The 26,816-nt window shown below is 43.1% G+C and overlaps 1 protein-coding gene across 1 annotated transcript in view; it reads left to right on the top strand.

Annotated features, from left to right (window-relative positions):
• Positions 1 to 575: 575 nt before the first annotated feature.
• Positions 576 to 26,816, top strand: part of SLC6A17 (solute carrier family 6 member 17) — a 54,672-nt gene continuing 28,431 nt past the window's right edge. The window contains exons 1-3 of the mRNA XM_053246276.1: positions 576 to 1,271; positions 15,523 to 15,922; positions 26,257 to 26,414. Coding sequence (XP_053102251.1) covers positions 15,643 to 15,922; positions 26,257 to 26,414 — 438 coding nt within the window. The 5' untranslated portion in view covers positions 576 to 1,271; positions 15,523 to 15,642. The remainder of the gene's footprint in view (positions 1,272 to 15,522; positions 15,923 to 26,256; positions 26,415 to 26,816) is intronic.

A 26,816-nucleotide genomic window follows, 5' to 3' on the forward strand; every position in this document is an offset into this window, starting at 1 on the left:
GTGACCTCTGCTTTAGAGACAGAGTGGGCAGTGGGGACATATGTGGGATGGGGATATGTTACGTTGCATGTTGAAATGTTTCTGCTAATGCATGTTTGCATAAATATCTCCGTTTTATATTCTTACATTCTTGTGACACACACACTGTCACAGTGTTTGGGTCAGGGATGATGCTTAACTTGTGGGGGGTGGGGAGGCCTCCAAAGGTCTTTAGGTCCAGGCTCTGATATTACCTACCTAGGTGTCTCTCTGGTGTTGGTGTTCAAGGTACAACACGCAAGACTGTTTATTTATGGCAGAATCTAGTGTTTCCTGTTTTTCACTCCAAAGGCTGGCTACTGGATACATGTGTTAACTTGTTGCACCACCAGCACAACACTGGCTGGTGGTCAACCCTCTGTCACTGCTGGTGAATTCAAATCCTAATGGAAACCAAGTCAATGCAGCAGCCCGCCCGTCAATAAACCAGCTCACCCTGCAGGGCGCCGGCTAGTAGCTGCTATCAGGGGCACTTGCCCGCACTGCAAAGCTCCTACTCCGAGGCATTCTGGGAAAAGCCCGCCTTTCTGAGAAGCATCAGGTGTTGGCCTTCTCTGGGACGTCTGCGGCGGCCTAGCTGGCCGGCGGCGTGAAAGCAGCGAGCCCAACCTCCCCGTTTTGGGCGCCGGCTTTGTTTCTGGAAAAGCCACCCGGGACCGGCGACTCCCGCCAGGAGGTTGATCCCTCAGGGGCGACTCGAGCCGGTTGCCACCAAAAGCCCCGCGCTTTCCCATTGACGCGCATCGCCAGGTGACTCAAACCTACGTCACCCGCAGCCAGCCAAAAGACGGTCTCCTTTCCTTGGGAAAGAGGAGCAGCCAGCGACACTCGGCAGCCGCTCGATGCTCTCTTGCAAGCCGCTCGACCTGGGAGCGTCGTCCACGGAGGGCTGGAGGTGCACCTGCTGCGAGGGAGCACTTTTCTGCGGCAGCGGGCAGCCAAGCCCTCCGCGCTGAGGAGGGGCGAAGAGAGGCCGGAGCAGCCAGCCAGCAGGCGCCGCAAGAGCGGAGCGCGGCTCGGTGCAAGCGCAGCGCGGCGACTTGGGGAGAGCGAGTGCGTCAGAGCGCGCGGCTTTGCATGCCAATCTGCGAACCTCGAGCTCTGGGCGGCTTCTGTGCAAGGAGTTGCGAGGGTCCCGCTTCACCAACTCAGCCCATCCTTCTTCCTGCGCCCCGCTCGGAGGAACTCCTTGCTGGCCGGTCGGCGAGCCTCAGCAGCTGGCCGCCACGGAGGTAAGGAGCCCCCCTGTCCGCCCTCTTGGTGGGCGCACAGTCCCAGTGCCTCGTCTCCGCAACTCCTCTTTTGCCTGCCTCGCCCTCCCCCAAACAGGTAGGCTTTGCTTGCCGCTTGTGAGGAAGCAGGGAAAGAAAGAAAGGAGCAACTCCTAGTTGCTAGGCGAGGGTGGGAAAGGGAGCTCGTCTCTCCCCTTAGGGGAGAGGAAAGAGGGGCTGGGCTAAAGGAACCAACCAGGGCATCACCTGAACCTAAAGATGTCAGCGATGCGGAACGGAAGGACGCCAGTCCAGACCTTGCGTGCACAAGCGGCTGCTGGGTTGAGAGAAGTAGGGCGTGCTGGGGGACAAATGGCTCTTTCCGAAAGCCAGAACACATTGAATTGCCTGCTCCCTTCGATGGGGCTCAGGTAGAGCTGCCAGGGGCAGAAAAACGGGGTGCAAAGATCCTCTGAGCCCCTTTCGAAATCGATGCAGAGTGAAGCGTGACCTTGATGGTCACATTGGGAGAGGAAGCAGAAACCACTCCACCCTCGTGAATAATTAAACGCTGGAGCTAGAATTAACCCCCCTCTCCCTCCCACTCTTCTGGCAATCCACAGGAGAAGCCTAGTTTAGGGGCAGAAATATGAGCAGCAATAAGCTGCCTTCATCTGACTCCTCAGGCTGAGGCCAAGTGGGGCCAGTTTTACCTGTGCTGTTAATTGACATAATTTGTTTTGGAAGGAAGGGATGCACTCCTTTCCCATAAATCCTGTACATTTGCTCTTGACTCATTTGAAGGGGCTTGGAAGTTAAACTTGCTATGATTGCTGGCAGGTACACGTGGGATCTTGGCATTTCCATGTGCAAAAGGCTTTGCTTTAAGAAGCATAAATCAGAAACAACAGTCTCCGTTCTTAATTCACATGGGCAACTGGAAGCAAGTGTGTGAAACTCAGATGGCACTAATGGTTAAACTAAAGTGAATTTGAAGCAACTCTAGTATTGATCTTGGCTTATGTAGGTTTAAGAGGAGAATGGGCCCTGGTGGAGCTATGGCCTAAAGAGCAAATTCTTATCTCAGAGATGTCTGTAACTGGAGCTATGTACCATCACTAAAGGTAATTAGGTGCCTAGATGAAATACTTAAATGGTCCAATTCCTCTTCACTGTACTCCAGGACTCCTGACGTTGGAGCTTATCAATCCTGCCTGGTCCTGTTTGTCAAACTCTACTGAGAGCCCTCCTTCACTAACCCCACTTCCTGTAGCTGGGCCAGCCAACCCTCCTCCCTGCACTATCTCAGCTGGGCTCCTGGCTTTCATTTCCCTCATACTGTGTGAAAAGATGGGCTGTATCTACCCAACCAGCTATGTTTCACGTTCAGCTCCATCTCCTATCATAGCATCAAGTCATCCATCTTTCATTCACTCCTTGCTGTGCCTGGACAGCAAAAGTAATGTCCCATTCATCTGCTGCTGCAGCAAAAGGCCTTCTCAGTGGTTGCCCCTGGGTTATGGAATGTGCTCCATTTGGATATAAGAAGATTACCTTCCTTGGAGCCCTTTAGGAGAGCCTTAAAGACCCATCTTTTTAGCCTGGCTTTTAATGATATCTAGTTTTTATTTTAACATGAGTTAAATTGGTTTTTTTAAATTATTTGTGTATGATTTTAATCTAAACTGCCCTGAGTCATTTCAGGAAGTGTGGTATATAAATTGAATGAATAAATAAAAATGATGCTCTGTGAATGCTGCCATACTGTCTATATATGTTCTAGTTTTCTCTAGAATCTTCATTCTCTGATATTGAGAGTCAGTATGGACCATCGTTTGGAATACTGGGTGCTGGAAGTCTGGGTTCCTGTCCCAGCTTAGACTTGGATTCAGTGGGTGCCCTTGAGCAACCCCTGACTTGTTCCCCATTTGTAAAATCTGATTAATTGCAATTGAAGTCACACAGTCTTGTGTTATGCACAGGAGGCAGTGGAGAGAATGAGTTTAAAATGGCAGAGTGCTTTGTACAGTTAAATGTGCTATATACATTATTGATAATGAAGAATGCATTGCTGGTGGCCTCAGGAGTCCTGACATCATTCAGTGAAGTCATCTCTCTCCTATCTCACCTTTCCTTAAGAGTGCCACTGTTTCCCCTTCCAGTGGCTCTGGGCCTCCTGTTCTCATCTTTGTGCCTCGATTGTGGCTTTACCAATCCCACTGGGGTAGCAGAGTCTTCTCCCCACCCACTCCCGTTCTTACTACAGTGCAGCGATCCTAGGTCTGATAGGAGGAAAACCTCACTCACCATATGCTGGGGCAGGGGGAGGAGATGGTTATTCTCGTGAGTACATATTGGAATATGTTGAATAATGGTGGTGCTGTCTTATGTGATGGAGTGGCCCTGTTTTGTCCCCTGCTGCTCTTTTTCAGAGGGGAGCTAGCTTTGTGTTTTTCTACTAATTACTGATTTGTCCTTGACCTTTAAGTAGAAAAATAACATCTTGTGAATGCACTCAGTAGCATTAAGGGAGTCATATGATTAGCAACCTTCTCTGCCTTCGAATACAGGGTCATATTGTTGTTGCTGATGTGTGCTGCTTGTTATGAGAAACAAGAAATGAAAATTGACTGGCCTAGATAAATGATCGTATTTATTCACTTTCTGGCTTCTCTCTCTTTCTCTCTCTCTCTCTTTTAAAAAAGACCTTTATGAAAGCAATTAATGTGTATATAGAGGGAGTTCAGATGTGCTTTTGTAATGAACTTAACTCCCTGGCCCTCTCTGCTGGACACTCAGAAGTTTATTCTATTAAACAGACATTAGCTATATTAACAAGCAATATAATATTGTATCTTGGGGCCTTGGTACCACTGCCCTCAAGTGCAAGGGTGCTGCTTTAGTATTAGTAATAAAATGATTGCTAATAAATGTCTGTGGTACTTTTTGTATGAAAAGAGCTTAACTTTTGTCTGCATTTTAAAGCAGAAAGTATACACATCCCTGGACACTGCTACCAGTAGCTTGGGTCGTCTATGTGTAGGACTAAAAATTCAGGTCAGTGGCCAGCATCTTGGATTTTAAAGACCAGAGCTCAAATTCCCTGCTTAACCATGAATTCACAGTGAGTGTCCTTAAGTTAAATACATCCCAAAATCTCTTTCTGTAAAACATGGATAATAGTAACCTACCCTACAGGTTTGTGATTATTAATTATCATCCATCATCATCATCATCATCATCATCATCATCATCATCATCAAAATATGTATATGCCTTTTTCAACAAACAAATAAAAGTTCTCAGTGGTTCACATAGCAAAAAGTATGAGAAAATGGTTCTCTTTTCTGAAAGATTCACAGTCTAAAACAAACACACATTCAGGAGACCTTTGCAACAGACAGTGGACTGTTGCTATGCTCAGATGAAAAGGGACCCATTGCTCTCCCCCTGCTAAATACAGGATAATATAGATATTCTTCACCAGAGTAACCCAAATACTTCACCAATAGAAATAAATTCTATCACCCCATATAAAGCAAATCTACATATCTTTGCTTACTATGTATAATGTATTCTGCTTCTGCTAATCACAGGGAGGGGCAAAGAACTATACAAGGCACTAAAGGCTCATAACTACAGTACTAGAGATCCTGCTCAGTAACACTCTTGGCTTCTGAGATTTCTCTAGGGATTGTCCACTTGCTCTCAAGCTGATCTTCATAACTTAATGTCTATGAATTTTTTCCCCCCAAATAAAAGATGGGATTCTCTGGATGTTAAAAGTTTTGCCCAATCCCAGTTTCTCATTTTGAGTTATGCAGTCACAGTATTGTAGAATTCATAAGAACATCCTTGCTGGATCAGGCTCAAGGCCTATCTAGTTCAGCATCCTGTTTCACACAGTGGCCCACCAAATGCCCCTGTGGAGCCCACAGGCAAGAGGTGAGGGCATGCTCTCTCTCTCGCTATTGCTCCCCTGCAACTGGTATTCAGAGGCATCTTGCCTCTTAGGCTGGAGGTGGCCTATAAGCCACCAGACTAGTACCATTGATAGACCTGTCCTCCATGAGTTTGTCTAAGCCCCTTTTAAAGCCATCCAAGCTGGTGGCCATAACTTAATGATAGTTATGAAAGGCTATACTCCAAGAAAACACCAATATATACACACAAGAAATACAGATTGTTGATGACACTAGGCAACGAATAACAAAAGTGGTCCACTAGGGATATGTAAAACATACCCATGGGTGAAGCCAGGAAACACCAGTAGCACTGTGTGATTTCAAGAAGCCAATTCATCCTTGTCTCCATGGATTTATGTGTAGCTGGTTGTGATCCACTGTCCCTTATTCCCACTGCATGCTCAGTCCATGCTGAGCATATATTTTGAGATGACTCTCATGGGCCCCTGAAGCTCCCTTCCTCAGCACTGCTTTTGACATTTGAGTAGCTCTGCATAGGCACATCTTCTATGGCTACAGGAAAGAACAAAGCACACATTTTGATAAGTGACTGCAGTGAAGTGGTTAAGATTAGTATGCACTGGAAGTCCCCTATTCTGACCTCGGCTGTACCGTGAATTCATTGGATGGCTTTAGGCAGCCTGCTATCTGTCTGGATCCTATCCCACCCCCACATCCATCTCTAATCCAGTCCCTAAGAGTTAATAATATTGGCCTACCATGCAAGGGTTGAATTTAATAGCAGTTTCTTATGGATCTTGGAATTCCAACTCTAATATCTTTGCCAGCATGGTGTAGTGGTTAGAGTGCTGGACTAGGACCAGAGACACCCAAGTTCAAATCCCCATTCAGCCATGAAACTAGCTGGGTGACTCTGGGCCAGTCACTTCTCTCTCAGCCTAGCCTACTTCACAGGGTTGTTGTGAAAGAGAAACTCAGGTATGTAGTACACTGCTCTAGGCTCCTTGGAGGAAGAGCAGGATATAAATGTAATAATAATAATAATAATAATAATAATATCTACTAAATTCTTCTTGGTACTCAGCTGCCTGGCCAAGGCTGCTGAGATCCTCTGTGTGCGGCAGCTGTGAAAAAGGCCAGTTCCATACTAGGGAGCATTAGGAAGGGGATTGAAAATAAAACTGCTAATATTATAATGCCCTTATACAAAATGATGGTGTGGCCACATGTGGAGTACTGTGTACAATCCTGGTCATCACATCTAAAAAAGGACATTATAGAACTGGAAAAGGTGCAGAGAGGGCAAACAAGATGATCAGGGGCCTAGAGCACCTTTCTTATGAGTCAAGGCTACAACACCTGGGGCTATTTAATTTAGAAAAAAATGACTGCGGGGAGACATGATAGAGGTCTATAAAATCTTTCATGGTATGGAGAAAGTGGATAGAGAGAAATTCTCTCTCTCTCTCCCATAACACTAGAACCAGGCTTCATCCCATGAAATTGATTGGCAGGTAATCTAGGAGCAACAAATGGAAGTACTTTTTCACACAACGCATAATCAACTTGTGGAATTCTCTGCCACAAGATGTGACAGCCAACAACCTGGATGGTTTTAAGAGGGGTTTGGATAACTTCATGGAGGAAAGGTCTATCATCGGCTACTAGTTGAAGAGCTATAGGCCACCTCCAGCCTCAAAGGCAGGATGCCTCTGAATACCAGTTGCAGGGGAGTAACAGCAAGAGAGAGGGCATGCCTTCAACTCCTGCCTGTGGCTTCCAGTGGCATCTGGTGTGCCACTGTGTGAAACAGGATGCTGGACTAGATGGGCCTGATCTAGCAGGGCTGTTCTTATGTTCTTATGACACAAGAGCAGCTCAACCAAAAGCAATCAGAGGGGCGATGATATACTGCTTGCAAACATCAGAGCAGTGACATCAGAGCAGATCAACCAGTGGCTCAAGAGAGACATCGCAGGCAGAAAGATTAAGGATGAAATCAAAGAACAAAGAAGGCAGAGCAGGGATGGTATTTTATAAGAGAATGAAATTACAATCCATCATGCCACAGGCATGTAGTTATTTATAATATACTCCTCGTTATGTCTAGTGATGATTTGTGTTTTGCTTCAACATATTTTGTTAGATATTGGGGCCTTTTACACAATCGCATGAGTGGGCGTGGGGAAGGCAGGGTGTGGGGGAATTGGGCAGGTAAAAGGGCTCAACACCACAGCGACTGAGCAACTGCCCTCTGCGAAGATCAGCCCCAAGCAGCCCCAACTGTAAGGGCTGCACTGCCCCACCCAACACAACTTGGCCCCTCGGGGAGAATAGCAAGGTGACACTGGAGAATGGTGCTGTCCCATGGGACACTGGAGGTGTCTCACAAGATCCTGGGGAGATCTCACGAGACTTTGGAGTTGAGATCTCGCGAGATTTGCTCCACTTGTCAGGGACTATTTATAGGCCAGCCTGCCAATGATGAGGGGCCAGATTCCGAGGAGAGTTCACCCTGGCAAGAGCTCTGTGACTCAGCCTGAGGCTCAGGGTGCCATCCTTTCCCTGAGGGTGTTGTGGAGTGAACAAGGCCTCACGGGGGATGGGAGCACTCCTCCTGCAGACTCTCTGAGGCTAGGCTGAGCCCTTCTAGACTGTGCCAACCACTGCAGGAGGACAATTTAAGGAGGAGCATGACACAGGGTTAAGCCTACCTTCCCCGCAGTCTATCTGGACTGGCCTCGGCTGCGCTGCAACGTCATGCACATGATCACCATGGCAGGAACCGGCGCAGTGTTCTCGAGGCCGGGGGAATCTCTCAACGCACTGCACGATGAGCTCGGTGCATTGAGGGATTCCCCTGGGAGACCAGCGCTCTAGGCACTCATCACTGTATCAACGCAGCCTGTGCTGACACACAATCCTGGAGCTTGGCTGCTTGTGATAACAGCCTCATTGACTCCCCTTTGGATTAGATCCTTGGTGGTAGCAAAAGCTACCACAAACCACTGCATTGGTGGTGGACCCCGCCCCCCAAAAGTTGGCTGTAGGGCTTCCATATTGCTTTTTCAGTTTCACTCACCTCTATTGTAGGAATATATGAAATTCCATCCATGTAGTCACAGTAAGATTTAAGTTCACACATTCCTATTGAGGATGTAGGTCATTGGGAAACATAAGAAGAGCCCTGCTAGAGCAGTCCAAAAGTCCATCTAGTCCAGCACCTTCTAGATGGACCAAAAGTCCATCTAGTCAAACCAGATACCACTGGGAAGTCCACAAATAGGACATGTAGGCAAATAGCCCTCTCCTGCTGTTGCAGCCCAGCAACTGGTATTTAAAAGCCTAGTGCATTTGAACCTGGAGGTTGCATATAGCCATATGATTGGTAGCCACAGACAGACTTGTCCTGTATGATTTTGTCTAATCCCCCTTTAAAGTATTCTAAGTTAGTGGCCATCATTACATCTTGTGGCAGTGAATTCCACAAGTTAATTATGCTTTGTGTGATGGAGTACTTCCTTTTGTCTGTTCTGCATCTCCTGCCTATCAGCTTCATTAGATGACCTCAGGTTCTAGTTTTACAGGAGAGCAAGAGAGGTATCTCTACCTGCTTTTTCCACACTGTATACATGTTTATAAACCTCAGTCATGGCTCCCCTTAATTTTTCTTTTTTTTTCTGAACTAAAGCATCAAGTACTGTAACCTGTAAGAAAGGTGCTGCAGTCCCCTAATTATTTTGTGTGCCCCTTTCTGCATCTTTTCTAGCTGTACAATATCCTTTTTAAAAGATGTGGTAATCAAAATGTTCCAAATGAGGCCACATCATTTAGCAAGCAGATGCATAGCAAAAAGGACTACATGATATGCAGCAAACTATAGCCAAGCTGCTTCAGTAGAACATAATGCTTTTGTGATCCCTTTTTAAAAAGTTACTTTTCAAACTGTCTTCCTTGCAACTATAACAATATGTAGCTCTAAGAGGAAGGATCAGCACCAAGGACAGCACTCTCTGTGTTCCAAGTCTGTAAAGATAAAAAGGAAAGATTGTGCCGTAGACCAGGGATTCTCAATGTTGGGTCCTCAGATGTTATTGGACTTCAACTCCCATAATCCCTAGCCCCCGTGGCCTTTGGTTGGGGATTATGGGAGTTGAAGTCCAAAAATATGTGGGGACCCAACATTAAGAATCCCTGCCGTAGACGACTTCTGGCGACCACAGAGCCATGTGGTTTCCTTGGTAGAATACAGGAGGGGTTTATCATTGCCTTCCTCCCTCACAGTATGAGATGATGCCTTTGCCGTTGTCACTGAAGTGAGCATCCGCCTCCAGAACCTTCCTTTATTGCTGCTGCCTGATACAGGTGACTGCAAATATATATTTACCAGGTACAGTCTGAGAAGTACACCAGTGGGGATTCGAACTAATAGACTCTTGCTCCCTAGGCAAGCTGCTTCCCCGCTGCAAGTCTGTACTATGGGTTTAATTCTCCCCCTTTACTCTGGTGTAATCTTTACTCACAATCACATTTACTATTCAGAGGCACAAAGAGTGAAATATCAGACAGACCCCTTGTCTGATGCTGCCGCCTGAGACTTTGAAGAGCAGCTACTAAATGGACCAATGGTCTGACTCCGTATAAGGCAGGCAGCTTTGTATGTTATTCACTCCACTTTCTTCAAGGTTACAGTGAATGAATGATAAGTGGACTGCCTATATGAACATTGGACAATACTGGGAGTTTATTCTAAAGTTAAACTTGGTCTGTGTGACTGCTGGCTGAGACTAGAGTCCCAGTTCTGGCTGGTAATGTTTGTGGAAACCAGCCCAGACATTAACTGTGAGCTTCTGGAAGATCCAATGAATTTCCTGTGGGGTTAGAGGGCATCACGAGGGAATAGAAATGCTTAGCAGTGAGATATTTTGGACTGTTTTGCTTCCTCACCTCATTATTTTCTGCCTTTTGAGAACTCACAGTTCAACCGTCCAGTTCCTGCTTTTATTCAAAATGCTATTTTAAGCTGCCTGTTGCTAAGATACGTTGTCAGTTCTGTGGGTTTTCTGTATCCATTGTGTCTGATATATCCAATCAATTTAAGTAGTTTCTCAAATTAAAATAGAATTTACAATAGATTTTATTTGGTTAAAATGTGTAATTCATTCTCTCACAGCTTACAGCAATCACTTCAGTGGATAAATCACCTTCAGAAAGTGTAACCTTTTCTGAGAGCCATGAAATCTCTCACTTCAGGGCAAGATCATCACAAGATCAGGAAGAACCTCTTTCTTCCTCAGTGCACATTAAATAGCTAATGTTTTTGTGAAAATAAGTCCCACCAGATTTGGTGGAAGGTTCTCATCGATTCATCCCTTTCAGTTGCCTGTGGTTGATATTGGCTTGAAATGTGGCTTATGTATAGACTTCATGTACTATTTGGCTATCTCAGTGATAAGGAAGACTTTCTACCATATTGCACTGGCAGTCATCTCAAGTCATAGTGCTCCAAGGCAATGGAGATGCTTCCTTGAAAAGAGCCGTCCTACTTATAGGTCACATGAAAGCAGATTTCTGGGAAAGGTAAGCTACAAGAGATCATTGTGGTCATTGCCAGTACAGGGCAGTTTAAATCCACAAGAAGTTGTAGTAGTTAATGCCTGCTTCATTTCACCACAACATTACCAGGACCTGGTCTTGGAAATTTAACTTCCTATATTTATTTATATGAATAGAGGCTTCAGATTCCCCTTGCTCTATCAGTGCTGAGATTCCAAGTATCTTGTTTGCTGGTTTAATCTCTTTAGTCAAGTAAAGCAAAAAATACTGGCCAGCATCCAGACTAAATCCAGACTACTCATGAATGAGTAGTTCCATTGAAATTAATGGGACAAGAGAGCCAGTGTGGTGTAGTGGTTAGAATGTTGGACTAAGACTGGGGAGGCCCAAGTTCAAATCCCCATTCAGCAATGACACTCACTGAGTGACTCTGGGCCAATCACTTCTCTCTCAGCCTAACCCCAGGGTGGTTGTGAGGAGAAACATAACCATGTACACCACTCTGGACTCCTTGGAGGAAGAGAGGGATATAAATGTAATAAATAAGTTAGTCATGATTGGTTCCTATAGGACAGGTTTGCTCAGCTTGGCTCCCCCAGCTGTTTCAAGACTACAACTCCCATAATCCCCAGGCACAGTGGCCAATAGCCAGGGGTTATGGGAGTTGTAGGCCAACATCTGTAGGCGGGCCAAAGTTGAGCAGCCATACTATATGAGCTGATGGAGCTTCCCTGGTCTGGGTTCTCTTCTTCCATATTCCACCTTAAGGTCCTTGGAGAAAGACTGGGATATAAACTTGAAAATAGAAAGCTGCCTTATACCAAGTTAGACTATTGTTCCATCTAGCATAGTATTGTCTACACTGGCAGCAGCTTCTCCAAGGGTTTCAGGCAGGAGTCTTCCCCAGCCTTACCTGGAGATACCAAGGATTGAACCTGGGAGTTTCTGCATGTAATAAATGAATGAATAAATTGTCCCAAGCTTGATGAACGAATCTAGGGACTCCATGATGAATCAGTGGGATGTAGCAACACACATTCTGCTTCCCTTATTGTATGTTCCAGGCTTTTTTCTCATGTCTCATAGGCCAAAATGGCAAATAGCCAAGAAATCTTCTATCACAGTACAGAGGGTGGTTACACAATAGTCTTACCAACAACTTTGTACCGATAGAAGAAGACAAAAAAACATTAGTAAGGAATAACTTCAGTTTCAGATGTACTGTATAGTGGATCTCATTTCATCAGTGGATACCGGATACAAACTTGCCTGTCAACACACGCAGATGCATTGCTTATTCGCTTGTTCAGCCATTCGAGCTTGAAACTAGATTCTATGAAAATGGTCCTGGAAAAAGTATTAGAATTTTCACTCAGTCGTATTTATATCTTAATGGAAGGAAGGTCGTCATCGGAGATTATTCCAGTGTTTTCAATCACTTCTCAGTATATGAACTTGTTGGGAAATTTTGGGGATCATTTGTTTAACTCATGTATATGCTGTCCCCAGGGATCAGTTGGATCAGTACCCAACTGACTGCAAACCTCATTGCCTCTGATCTTGGTCCTGTGTCCAGTTGAATTTCAGTAGCTAATTCACTAGCTTATTACTAGGACTGGGCAATTGTGCTGGTCTGACAGAAATGTCGGAGTGTCATGCTTTCTGTAGAGTGTTGTGGAGGGACTTCTGTCATGACAGTAGGGGGCCTCTGACATAGGAACAAACATAGGAAGGAACATAGGAAGCTGCCATATACTGAGTCAGACCATAGGTCCATCTCGCTCAGTATTGTCTACACAGACTGGCAGTGGCTTCTCCAAGGTTGCAGACAGGAATCTCTCTCAGCCCTATCTTGGAGATGCCAGGGAAGGAACTTGGCGCCTAGATGCTCTTCCCAGAGTGGCTCCATCCCCTAAGGGAGCTCTTACAGTGCTCACACTTCTAGTTTCCCTTTTGTATGCAACCAGGGCGGATCCTGCTTAGCTTAAGGGGACAAGTCATGCTTGCTACCACAAGACCAGCTCTCTTCCCAATTGCTTCCAACAAGTAGGAACCATTGGAAGCTGCCTACTGTCATACCAGAACTCTATGGATAACTGACATGTCTGTCAGACTGGACCTGCCCTGTCTTTCTGCTGCCCTTCTCTTCCCCCTCCTCCTCCCTCCTTTACCTGGGACCTGGATGAGGGCAGGAGACAGACTGTGTTATGGCCTCTTTGCACCTTAGGGAGCACTCAATCAGCTGCTTTGCTTTCCATGGCTTCAGTTGAAAAGGCACATTTTCTGCTTCAAAATTCCCTTTTACGTCCTCAAGTGGTGTGGGTGGCTCTGGGATTTGTAGCTTTGTTTGAGGCTGGAATCATGGCTCTTCTTATATTCTATATTCTGGTAAAATTTTGAAGCTTCTCAAAGAATCAAAGCAGATGAGTCAGGTCGAGGACAGAGGAGAGGAGGCAAATCAAAAGACAGAAAACAGAGAGGTCCGTAATCCACAAGCAGGTGGTAGTCAGTAACCTTTAAGGCAACGACATTTATATTATGTGTGCACATTTCTGTATCTGGCTGTATCTCTGGGTATGAATGTGTGGGATGCTGCTTCCTGCTTATGGAACAGCAATAGTGAATAAAGGAAATGATGCTGCAGTTGAAGAGAGCTATTTTTCAAATCTTCCTCTCATTATGTTAGAACTATGCTTGGTAATAATAAACAAGACTCTTCACCAATTAATATTGTAGTTGTTTGAGATGCAGGGCCCTATTAGTAGATGCTGCATGATCTGGGAAACAATTCCACTTGCTTATATTAGCATCTCCATAAGTAAAATGTGTTTTGATGATTGTTTGATGGTAGTTTTCTTCTTTTAAATTGCCCCGAGACATACAACTTTATTGCAAGGACACACACATGTGGGAATCATAAAGCGTGGCTGAACTCACTGAAGCTGATCTCATCCTCTTCTGGTCTTGAATCAGTTCAGGCTGTGTATATTCTGTGCTAAATAATCTGGAATTAATGCCAGCTAATGCCATTGACATTAAAGCATTAGAGCCCCATTCCACTCATAAGTGCATTGAAAAATGCAGAAGGGAAGCTCCACACTTTCAACTGCCCTGTTTAGGAGTATAATAAGGTGCCTCAAGTGTTAAGTGATCCTGTATGTGGGCCCAAATGTGTGTTGGACATAAGCTTACTAAAGTATAGAATCAAAACAGATAATCAATTAGTTCTGGATAATTCCTGAATATGTCTATGGGGTTGCTATGCATTATTACATTCAAGATCCTGAACTGCTATTTACCCAGCATACAGTCAGGAATGCTCTGGTGAAAACTACTTTTGAAAGACGTTTCTTCTCATTCTCTCTTTTAGTCCTACTTTCAAGGAAACCATATGGCATAACTCTTGAAATAGTTCAGAGTCAGAATCTTGCTTAGAATAAACTGTCAGAGTTTCATGTAGTCAGTGGGGCTGTGCTGGTTTACATTAGCTGAGGGCCTCCAGTGAGAGGCAGCAGCCCTTGAATGAAGAGACTGGAGTAATCGATGGCTTTGCATGTGGTGCCAAATATTTTGCAGATCCTATCTGTTGTAAAACTGTCATGGGCAATTTAACCGGAGCGTCTTGGCCATCCTAGCTCTTCCGATAATGCCATTACTACAAGATAACCTTGCTTGCTGCTGTCATAGAAGAACTGCCAAAGCCTGCTCAGTTCTTTAGTGCCACAATATTTTAAGTTAAATAGCTCTTGACACATCGTTGGCACTAAAAGTATGTAAAACAGAAGTCGCAGAAGTAAACTATTGCCAGTCCTTAGACCTTCATGTACTCAAGATATGATCAGGAGCAGAGAGCTTGATGGGCAGCTGGATGATGACTTGCCATTATTATTTTATTTTATTTTATTTTATTTTATTTTATTTTATTATTTTATTAATTCAGTTTCTATACCGCCCTTCCAAAAATGGCTCAGGGCAGTTTACACAGAGAAATAATAAATAAATAAAATAGCATTGCCTAAAATAATAAATAAATAAAACTATTGCATAGTTAGTTGCTGAATTTATCTGAGGCTCTATATACTCTGCCTTTTAAAAAAATGTTGAAATATCCTGGGTTTTGTTCCAAGAAAATCTGCAGCCTGTATCAGTGAAGCAAACAAAACACATTTCTATATGTCTCCTTGTTTTGTATAATTTATTCTGCATTTGTCAGTTATAAATAGTGGCAAAGAGAGTACTGAAGTTCTGCTCCTGACCACTGGATCTCCTGTTTAAACCTATCTCCCATCTGTTTTCAAGATTTCATCAGGCATTGCCTGAACACTTCCAAACCATAAGGGCTAGAAACTTGTCATTTTTAAAAAACCCAGAGCTGAGTTTTTCAGGATGCTTTCTGACATCCTAACTAACACTGCAGGTGTGCAGCCAGATGTCTACAGCAGCTCCTGTTTCTAAAGTGTGGGTGTTTGCATGCATGGGGGTGGGGCTGGCACAGCCCACAGGGACATAATTGTGCATTGCACAGAGTGCTTCCAGGTGAAGTGAAGATTGGCAGAAATTGTCCCTACATGTGAGTATCCATGCTTCAGAAATGGATCTGCTGCAAGCATGTATCTTCTGGCTGCATGCCCATAGCATTAGTTAGAATGTTGGCCACTATGCCAAACACCAGTTTCCGTATTGATATGGTGCATTTGTAGTATGGTGGAATACACATTCCGGGATATATCTACACCAAAAGATGGAGAAGAAATTCCATGTTTTAATTTCTGTTTTTGTTCTTTTTGCAGGGCCCACAGATGATCAAGATCTGAGGGCTGGTCTCCAAAGGTAGTGCCTGCCCTTACAGCTACCATCTTGCTCCCACGAATCCTTTCCTAAAGTCGGAGTGACTGAACCAGATCATCTCGATGCCTAAGAACAGCAAAGTGACACAGCGGGAACACAGTAATGAGCCTGTCACAGAATCAGTGGCTGACTTACTGGCTCTTGAGGAGCCCGTGGACTACAGAAACAGCATCTTAAATGTGGCTGCAGAAAACTGGAACAAGCAGCAGGATGGAGAGGCAGTGGGCGAGGACAGGCCAGCATGGAACAGCAAACTGCAGTACATTCTGGCTCAGATTGGCTACTCTGTGGGGCTGGGGAACGTCTGGCGGTTTCCATATTTGTGTCAAAAGAATGGTGGAGGTAAGAGAAGCATAGGAGAAGGTACAAGGCGGAACATAAAATGTATCAGTTATGGGCATACCTTCTGCTTTCCTGCTGTAACATATAGGAAGGGATCATGAGCTTAAGTCAGGCCTGCTCAACTTTGCTCCCCCCCAGCTGTTTTTTGGACTACAGCTCCTATAATCCCCAGCCACAGTGGGCAATAGCCAGGGATTATGGGAGTTGCAGGCCAACATCTGCAGGAGGGCTGAAGTTGAGCAGCCCTGGCTTAAGTCATGTACTCTGCTGGTTCCTAGAGTATTTGCTCCAATGAATTGTTCTTGTTATCAAGGGGCTTCATTGAAAAGACAGTAACAAATTACTATCCTGAAATTAATTAAACTCCTTATTTTATTTATTTTACAAGCAAGGTTATTTCTCCAGATTACTCTGAGGCTCCATAACACTCAGCAAGCACATCCCCTTTCTTGTTGGTCTGTCTGGTATACATGTACCATTTTTGCAGTCAGTTACTTTAAGATAACAATTGAGATAATCAGAGATAACTAAATTGTTCTGGTACTCTTTCTTGCTTCATTTGTTGCTAACAAATCCATGGCTGAGGCAAATTAAGTAGAGATTAAGTAATATATGACTGCATAAACAAACCTTTATTATTAAAGGCACTTCTCTGAAGGTTGGTAATATGTTCATGTAGTCCAACTGTACTTTCTAATATTATATAGGATCTAGTAACATTTTAGACATATAGTTTGTGATCCATCATTTCTTAACCACTTCCCTTGCTATAGTCAAATTTTCTCTCCCTCTGTAATATAAGAGTATAATTGTTCAACTTCAGAGTGGGGGGAAACAACCAAATGAAATATTCTAGACAGAAGAGTGGGGAGTAGCAAGTGATTGATAGCAGGCTGATTCACATGATTAGAACAAAGTGTGGTTTGTTAAATCTTAGATTTGTACAGAATGCATACTCCTGATTTCCGGTTATGTGAACCCAAATTTTTTTGGCAATGTCAGGTCGGCAGAACACCAACCCTACATATGCCTGACAGTGATAGCTGGAGTTTAAATCTTAGATTATTGATGTCAGATAAACGTTGGGTTGGTACAATCACAACTCAACATCACTTAAAATGTCCAGGTTCACGTGACTGGAAACTGGGAGCTTGTGTGCCACACAAATCTGAGATTTAACATTTATTGTACATTGATCTAGTCATGTGAACTGGCCCAAAATATTCATGTTGATAATTGCCAGAAATAACACAAATGAATAATGCTCTTATAGAATTGAAAATGTTATTTTCCTCTTGCTTGGTTTTGTTTTACAGTCAGGATAATGACAATAAGCCAGATGTGGTGAAGTGGCACCACTCACACATTTCTTGTTTATTCCATACAAAATATGTGTAATGTAGCTGATTTTGGATTTTAAGCTTTCTATCTCAACTCTGGATGAATGTCATCAAGACTTTCCCATCTAGCCCATGAGCACCAAAACCCATGGTAGAGCCAGTGTCAAGTTATTCTTGGCCGTTTTCATTCAAGTGACCAGTCTGCCTATTGAGCTAGCCATGAGACTTTGATTGTACTTTTGCTGAGTGCCTGCCATTTGGAGTCCAGGTGACTCACCTAATGCTGGATTGTTAGCTTTTTAAAATAGAAGGGTTCCTGTGCCTTTAATGGCTGCAAAACAGGCCAAATAAATAAGAGGTGTTATGGCGATGCAGTGATGGTGGAAAGCTTCAGCTGCTGAACTTTAGCCTGTCACACAGAAACAAGTGGTAGCCCTACCTGGAACTTCTGAAGAGCTGGCCTTAAAGAACCCTCTTGCTGCAGCACTGCTCCATCACCAAGTATAGAAGGGCTGAAGCAGCAAGCCTTTTTTGACCAGCCACTTCCTACTCAGCCCTTCTCTTAAGAGCTAGATTTGTTGATGGAGAATTTATTCAACATGACAGGAGACCAGGCAGGGGCGTAACAAGGCTGGAGTGGGCCCAGAGACAAAATTTTAAAATGGGCCCCTCGCTGATACACACACACACACACACACACACACACACACACACACACACACACACTTACTTCACAATATATAGTCATGTGACTTGCCTCTGGGGGGGCCCTCGAGGCATGGGGGCCCCCAGGCAGCCACCTCCCCTTGCCTAATAGTAGTTACGCCCCTGAGACCAGGAATATACTTCCCATTCACATATATGGAGCACTGAAGGGGGATTCCATTCTAGCTGTTCCCTTCCATTTTTTGTCACAGTGTATAATCCTTGCCACAGGGGTAACCATGTTAATCTGCTATCTCAAAAGCAACAAAGAATCCTAAAGACTAACAAACTTATTATAGCATAAGCTTTAATGGACTGGAGCCCACTTCACCCAATGCATGATGAAGTGAGCGCTAGTCCACACAAGTTTATGCTATTATAAATTCATTGGCCTTCATGTTCCATAGGACACTGTTCTTTTTATTGGGCAGCTTCACATGATTCCTGGGAAGTCCGGCTCCCGGGGAATGTGTGCTCCCAGTAGGCGTGCTGTCCGAGCACATCCAGTTTCCAAGCCTTCCATTCAACATTTGTCTGAATTCTCTGCCCACTTGTAACCTATATTTGGAGTGGAGCGTGTCAGCCGAATGTTGGGCAGGAGGCTTGGGAACTGGATTTGGATGGGTTCAGAGAACACACATTCTGAGAGCACACACTCCCCAGGAACCAGACTCCCCAATGATTGTCCGAAGTTACCCAGTATGTAATTCAGCATTTTCTCTGCTCAGGCATTTTAAGGAATCTCCATGTGTGAGAATACCTTTTGGTTTCTTTAGCATGTTTTCCCTTGTCTTCACCTTCTGGGCCTGTTCATGCATTTCTTAGCTTTCTTTCCCTTGCTTCACATTGCTGTATTGCAACACTACTAATACTATTACCTCTACAAATATTTATATAACGCTCTTCAACCAAGGTTCTCAAAGCAGATAGCAGAGAAAAATAAATATTACATAACTAATTAAGATGGTCCCCTGTCCCCAAAGGGTTCACAATCTAAAAAAGAAATATAAGGCAGATACTAGAAGTAGCCACTGAAGGGAGGCTGTGCTGGGGTCGGATAGGGCCACTTGCTCTCTCCCTGCTAAATTTATGAGAGTCACCACTTTAAAAGTTGTCTCTATGCTCTGTTAGCAGGGGCCACTGAAAGCAACCAACTTCAGTTAAAGGGTGACTCTGTGTGCTCTCAGCAGAGACACCAAATACACTGATATTGGTCAGAAAAGATTAGTGTGAATGCAGTTTCAATCTTCCTGCACTTGCACTAGCTAGTTCATTGCACAAGTGCAATGTTGGGATGTCAGCCACTGGGATTATTGAATTCAGATGTCAGCTATCTGGATGCTGTTAAATTTGCATTTTTGCTAGATTTTCATATGATTCTCTGATACTACTTTAGAAAAAGGCTGTGGGTGAAAAATCAGATTAAAGGCATATCCCACAGAATGCTGTTGTGTAAAGCACATTGTCCTGCGGCTGGATTCTTCAGTGAAGCCATCAGATGGGGTTTGCTTATGTTCTTATCTAGTCGGAGGGCTGTGGGCCACCTCCAGCCTCAAAGGCAGGATGCCCCTGAGTACCAGTTGCAGGGGAGTAACAGCAGGAGAGAGGGCATGCCCTCAACTCCTGCCTGTGGCTTCCTTTGGCATCTGTGGGCCACTGTGCGAAACAGGATGCTGGACTAGATGAGCCTTGGGCCTGACCCAGCAGGGCTGTTCTTATGTTCTTATGATCAGTGTTCAGTCTTTAATGGGCTCAGTTTGAAAATCTATTAGACCTATTTTTTAGTTGTCAGATTTGTATTGTTTGTCTAATACTATTTTATTAGCCATTCATTTTATGAGGAAGGGCAGAATATAAATGTCTGTAATAAATAAATAACACATTTATTTATATTTATTTATTTTTACATTTATATCCCGCTCTTCCTCCAAGGAGCCCAGAGCGGTGTACTACATACTTGAGTTTCTCCTCACAACAACCCTGTGAAGTAGGTTAGGCTGAGAGAAGTGACTGGCCCAGAGTCACCCAGCTAGTATCATGGCTGAATGGGGATTTGAACTCGGGTCTCCCTGGTCCTAGTCCAGCACTCTAACCACTACACCACGCTGGCTCATATTTAGTTCATATTTAGCTCATATTTGGCTGCTTTATATTAACAAACATGCTTAAATGTGGATTATAGAGTGTGCAGACTGAGTATCAGTTGGGTATCATGTCACAGGACTGAACTCTTCACAGATGGAATGCAGTTATGAGATTTGTGATTCTGCTACTTAAAACAACAAGCCTTTTTGTGCTAAAAACACTGTTATATATGAGGGTAGCAAATTTTTTAATTTTCAAGTAATGAAGTGTACACATGCCTGTTAGATCAAGAACAGCTTTCCGTTAGAAAGAGGGTGATGCTTGGCCAATTTATCAGAACACTGTGTAAAGAGCTTACAAAATGGTGTTGGATTGATTGAACTTTGTTGAAATACACGATCACAATTGCTCAGCCCAGTCCCAGGTTAGGAATGCAAATCAGTACCTTCTAACTGCACCTGTTAAACAGCTAACAGTACCAATTTCTTTTACTGATGTGTACTGAATTTGTAGCTAGTTCCAAAGTTTACCTGCCAGCTGTTTTTTCTGCTTATCTGTTTTGGGAACTGAGCCATACCACTTTACTAATGTGTGCTAGATTTTGAAATCCTGAAAACTTTAGCATCTGGAGAGTGGGATATTATCTGCCCATCAAATACATAAATGTATGATGTTAAACATGTGATTGTGTCTTCTTAGTAGTAGGAAATGCATTCTCTGAAGTTAATATTTCTTCAGTTCTTTGGTAAAGGATGTTGGTTGACTCCACTTGAGTTGCTCGTTGCCATCAATGAATCCCTTGATCACATCACAAAATGTCTATTTTCCTCTTGAATTTATGCATACTTTGTATTATGTAGTTTCAAAAATCTGACTTATTAGAGATATGCTGGGTGCAACAAACATAGGCTTACATTGTGGCATGCTGTGAGGAAAAACCCTATGCAGGTGTTCTGTAACCATGCACAGTATGTGTGGTTGCAATGCCAATGTCAAGCCCTGTCCCCTGCCAAGCTGGCCACAAGTATAGCACTTGTCTGCAGAGACAAACACTATACCCTATCCTCCCTGTGACTGGAAGCACTAGGTGCTGAGTACTGCAGCGTGGGGCTATGGAGCATGTCAGCACAGTGGGTGGAGCTTGCAGATGGCATTGTAACCACGTACAGTGCATATAGTGACAGAATGCCCAAATAGGGCTATAACGCTGGCTTAAAACATTGCTGTCTTCTAACTTACATCTTAGTCCCAAGGAGACTTGTACCCAGGTTCACTTTTAAAATGAATGCATCATCATTCACACGCAAACATGTTCATGTGTACAAACATCCATACACACAGAAAACATGATGTTTGAACAGGACTTAAGAGTACTCCAAATAAACAGTTGTTTTGAAAAGGGGAAGATGAAGGGAAATGCCCAGAGTGCACACCTAGATCTTGGACCTCACAACAGTGCAACGCTGAGCAGTTTAAGAGTCTCTGAAGGGGTATAGCTATTACTGAGCAGATGGGTTCAAAGAACCCAGGCCCCCGAGCTCCTGAGGGCCCCCCAGCTCCACCCCTCCCTATCTTAAGGGAGTAGCCCTCACTCTGGGGGGCCGTCAGAGAGAAGGTGAACACGGGCCCCCTCTCCACTAGCTACGCCCCTGAGTCTGTGATAGGATTCAGTATTCTGTAGCTTTTGCTACTCACTTAATATCCTATAAATATTCCTTCTTCACTTCTGAAATTTAATTTTCCTCTTAGTTATTTAGGAATATATGCATATGCTTTGTATTCACATACTCTAATATGCTTTAAGTTAGGTTTTGTCCCATTCCACCAAAGGTATTCTTTGGTAATAGTTCAAAAGGTATTACTCTTTTTCTTTTTTCTTTTTTTAAAAAGAATTTTAATTAAGAAATAGAGCAAAGAGGACACAAACAAATCACCATAAAAACAATTTAAAACCAATCATTTTTCATGATGAAAAACCTCATTTTTCTAATTAATTACATCAGTAAAGAAAAAAATATCTAGAACAAGATAAAGCAAAAGAAATTCAGACTCTTAAAATGGTAAAATCTGATCTGATCCGCTTCTTGAGAGTTACATACCCAAAACACTATAAGTCAAATCCAGAAAATGGGAACAAAGTTTGACCATAACAGATATTATAATTTATAAAGGGTTCCCAAATAGACATGAATGATTCAGTAGACATACCATGTAAATAAGCCGAGACTTTCATAATTGAAGCATAATCCCACACTTTAAGGTATTACTCCTTTGGCTTTAGCTGGAAGTCTATTCTGCAAATAGGTTGCCGTCATTGCAGCTTCTCCACAGTATTTGTTTTCCAGGCCTGCGTCAAGAAGCATACTTCTAGATATTTCAAAGTTTTATTCTTTCTCTCTGCTGCACCATTTTGCTCTGGAGTATAAAGTATTGTTCTCTCATGTTTAAGACATCTTTTAAAAGTGTTGTTCAATATCCTTCCTAGTATATCCCCCATCAATATCAGAGTACCAGGTCTTAGGTTTTCTTCCAAACTTGTTGCCTACTCTATGAATCGTCTATAAATCTAAAAACCACCTGTGATAGTCAGGAAGTAGAGATTCTTTCCTGGTGTCTTTTTTGGAAAAGGCCCACAAATATCACTCTGAATCAAATCCAAAGCTTCACTGGATTGCCTTTCTGTGGGTGATGAATATGTGCCTCTTGTTGCCTTTGCTTTAATACATTCAATGCATTTGACTTCAGATTTGCATGATTTAAATCTTGCTTGGATGCCCAAATCAGTGATGCCATAAATTCATGCAATCTTTGTGTGCACACTCACTTGCAACATTAGCTTGCTCTCTTTTGCAATCTGTTTCATATAGTTGATCATCCTTCAACACACCTTTCATCAGAAGTTTTCCTCCTTTGAAAATAAAGCAATGGTGCCTTCTAAAAAGAATTTTACATGCACACCTTGTAGCTGTTTTTACACTCATTAAACTGTTTTGCAAACTTGGAGCATAGTATGCCTCTTGAATACACACACCATTCACTCTATTTGCACCAAGATTACACATCAGATACACTGTCCCTTTCCTTCTGCAAAAATGTTCTGCCTATTAGCAAGATATCTTGGACTGTTGTGTTCCATGCTTATCTTAGAGAAATCTTGCAAATGTATTGAAGAAATGTGAAGTAGCTCTATTATCCAAATATATTTTACTTCTGCTTGGAATTGCATCAACTCTATAGATGATTCTTTTATAGCACACAATTTTTCATCATTTCCAGCATTGTTTTCATTGCTATCATTTTTGCATAGGCAAACTTGTTTGTTAGACAGTCTTTTTTCTTGGAACTTAATCTTATTCTTTATTGAGCATAATTCCCTTGCTTTTTATTAGGACATGCGTTCCTTAAATGCAAGGTGCTTCCACATATAAAACATTGCCTGCCATCAGGAACTTTGTAGGCTTGATTTTTAACTGATTCCTTCCTTTGTTTGACTTTTCAAGTTAAATTCTTGCAAACACTCTTGCACAAAACTCAAAGTTACATTTTCTTTATATGTTTTCTTGCAAACTCACTCCCTCTATGAATATTTTATCACACAACTGCAGCATTAGAAAAATGGACTATTCATTGTTCTTTGTTGAAAGATCTCCTTCAATCTTTCCCACACCTTTCTTGCTATATTTTTGTCTTCTATATAATAGATTAACTAGTCACTTATGGTCAGAGATATGTGTCCCATGGTTTGCTTGTTTGCAGAATCCCATTCTCATTGTTTCTCTTCATTCTCTGTTGGTCTTTGTTCTTCTAGAACATAAGATAGTCCAAAAGTGTTCAGCAACATCTGAAGGACCATTTTCTGTAGTTTTGTTTCATGCTTCCTCACAGATGCAAAAGTAGTCATCTTGTCTAGCTTTCTTGCCTACAAACTCTTTATCTCTCAATTTATTGCTTCACAACTGGGCCCATAATCCAGTGTTGCAGAGCAATTACTTATCCTCTATAAATAATTGAACAGGAAGCTAACTTTAACTGAGAAACAGGAGTTTGTTTGTTGTTTTCTTAGCCTGTGTTTAGTTAGTAATAAATATCAGACTGTCTCTTATACACAGAGTGGGAGAATCTCTCATTTTGAATCCAAGGCAGCAAGCGAAGGACAGACAAACAAACACTGTGACTCCACCCCCAAGCCAGTACACAGACACATTAAAATAGAGAAGCATGCTCCATTCAAATAACTGAGACAATGAGGCTGCTATCACGAGCAGCCTAGCCCAGGCTAAGTCAGCATGACCTGGGCTAGGCTGCTCGTGTAGAGTGCTGGGATCCATGCAGATCCTGTCGCTCCTGCCCAGCCTAACCCTGCTCCTAAGCCCAGCTCTTAGCTGGGGATAAGGGATCAAGTGCTCCCTTAACCCATCCACTCCTCTGAGCCCAAGAAGGCACAGAGATGGGTGCCTCAAGTGCCATTCTGAAGGAGGAATCCCCCAAGGCACTGTGCCCATAGTATGATGCCTTGTGGGATATCCAGAGGCCACAAAAATGAGTCCTGGCCTCTGTTGATCCATGCTGCTGGGATCAGCACGGATCTTGTGGGTGCATGGCTCACATGCTGGACAAAGATCAATTGTCTGGGGGAAAGTAGGTTGAAACCTGCCTTCCCCACCACCCGTCCACGTGGTTGTGTGAATAGCCCCAAAGTTGATGGGAAAATCCCATAAGCTTTACATGTAAGACTATTTTTCATGGCACATTTGGTAGCACTCTTCAGTTGTAAATTATCCTCTTACCATGAATTTTATGTAGAGCACAGGGGCTCAGTTTAAGGAAGTAAGTGTTAATATATTGTTATGCTTGCTGTTTTCATAGGGTTGTATTTGTCTCGGAGATCTTTTTCTAAAGGGAAAGAAATGGCTGTCATTTGCTTTGATCAAAGACTTCTGGTGACTTTTCATGGATTTGGTGGCTGACAACTACACTAAGTAGACTCAGTAGTACTCTTCAGGGGTTACTCTAAATCAGGCCTTGACCAATTTTCCTTGGATCTAGGAGCCAGCCCAAAAATGTAGGAGCCAGAAAATGGGCACTTGACAAAATTACCAGTTTTTGTGAAGGATATTATGGGTGGGAGGTGGACTTGTGTTTGTCACCTTTACAGGTACTATATTTAGAACAGAAACAGGGCTGCCCGGGGCAAATGAAGATTTTGCTAAATAATTCTCCTTCTGAATATCCTAGACTAGGTGTCATGGTTAAATTTCTAGGCACCATGGCTCCCTGGCACCTGGGATTTGTCTATTTAATTTCAGTGGGACTTATATCAAGTAATTTAGTCAATATGTCAGCCATTGTACTCAGAGCTGACACAGTGAGGAAGAATTTTTTGTAACTCACTGAAATTCTGTGAATTCTGTCAAAAATTAAGTTGAGGATATTGCAGCGGATGTGCCTAATCATTTCCAGCCTGCTTATCTGGCTCCCCTGAATATGAAGCAATATCAAAATTATTCTGCCTCTGCAGCTTTTCTGCCTGTCAGTATTATGAACGTGCCTGGAATATTGATTCTTTGCTTTGAGTCATTGGTCAGCACAGACCACCAATATGAGTCGTCTTGGCCTCTCTGGTCAGCTATTTGTGCTTCTCAGACTGCCCATTTCTTTCCAATCCTTCCAATTAACCAGAGAATAATGGTGTTGCTATATAAGGAAAGTCCTTTTTGAAGCATTCTCATATAGCTCTTCCAGGAATTTTTCTCTTTAATCGCAGAGCTGGCACTGGAACAACAATTGGGTAGGCAGCATCTAATTGTAACTCTCTGTGTGTGTGTGTGTGTGTGTGTGTATGAAATATTAAAGGGGTGTGTGTGCACGTGCACATGCCTGCATGAATACATTTGTGCAATGGTTGTATAAACTCTCCCTCTATTCTTACATTATCAGGATAAATTCATAGTCTCCCTTCAAATGGAATGTTTGAATTGCAGGAGTTACCACTTTCCTTCGTGCTATGGGTTGTATGCAGACTAGTGAATATGTGAAACACAAACATGATGAAAGATCCCTTGCTGTGGAGTGAACTGATGAGCAGATAAAATATATGAAGCTGATATAGAAGGTCTTCTATCTGCAGTCCACTGTTGTGTTGTCATTCTTTGCCCCATATAGTCCAAGGTGGGCATCTCTAATGGTCTTTCTCTTTCCTGACAGGTGCTTATCTTGTCCCATATCTGGTACTACTTATCCTAATTGGAATTCCACTCTTCTTCCTGGAGTTGGCTGTGGGCCAGAGGATTCGCCGGGGCAGTATAGGAGTTTGGAATTATGTCTGCCCCCGGTTAGGAGGCATTGGATTTGCCAGTTGCCTTGTAAGTGAGGCTCATGACTACTTTGGAAGGTTGTGTGTGGACTGCAAACAGGTGGTTTATGTGTGGGCTGTCTAGCAGACATATGTATAATTAACACATTTTCAATTCCAAGAAGGATGGTTAACCACTGCAGAATAAAATTAGAATATGTTAACTGTGAAACTGACTAGCTAGGACCACGAGGCTTATATCTTGAACAGTTCTTTCCCAAAATCTATACAAGAGAATCAAGTGTATCCATTAAGTCTACCCTTAAACCAAATGGGCCAATTCCCTACAGGTGAAACTTGGAAAATTTGAATATCGTGCAAAAGTCCTTTAATTTTAGTAATGAAAATTAAAAGGTGAAACTGATATATGAGACAGACGCATTACATGCAAAGCGAGATAAGTCAAGCCTTA

This window comes from Hemicordylus capensis, chromosome 4 (genome assembly GCF_027244095.1).
Source record: "Hemicordylus capensis ecotype Gifberg chromosome 4, rHemCap1.1.pri, whole genome shotgun sequence".
Lineage (NCBI taxonomy): Eukaryota > Metazoa > Chordata > Lepidosauria > Squamata > Cordylidae > Hemicordylus > Hemicordylus capensis.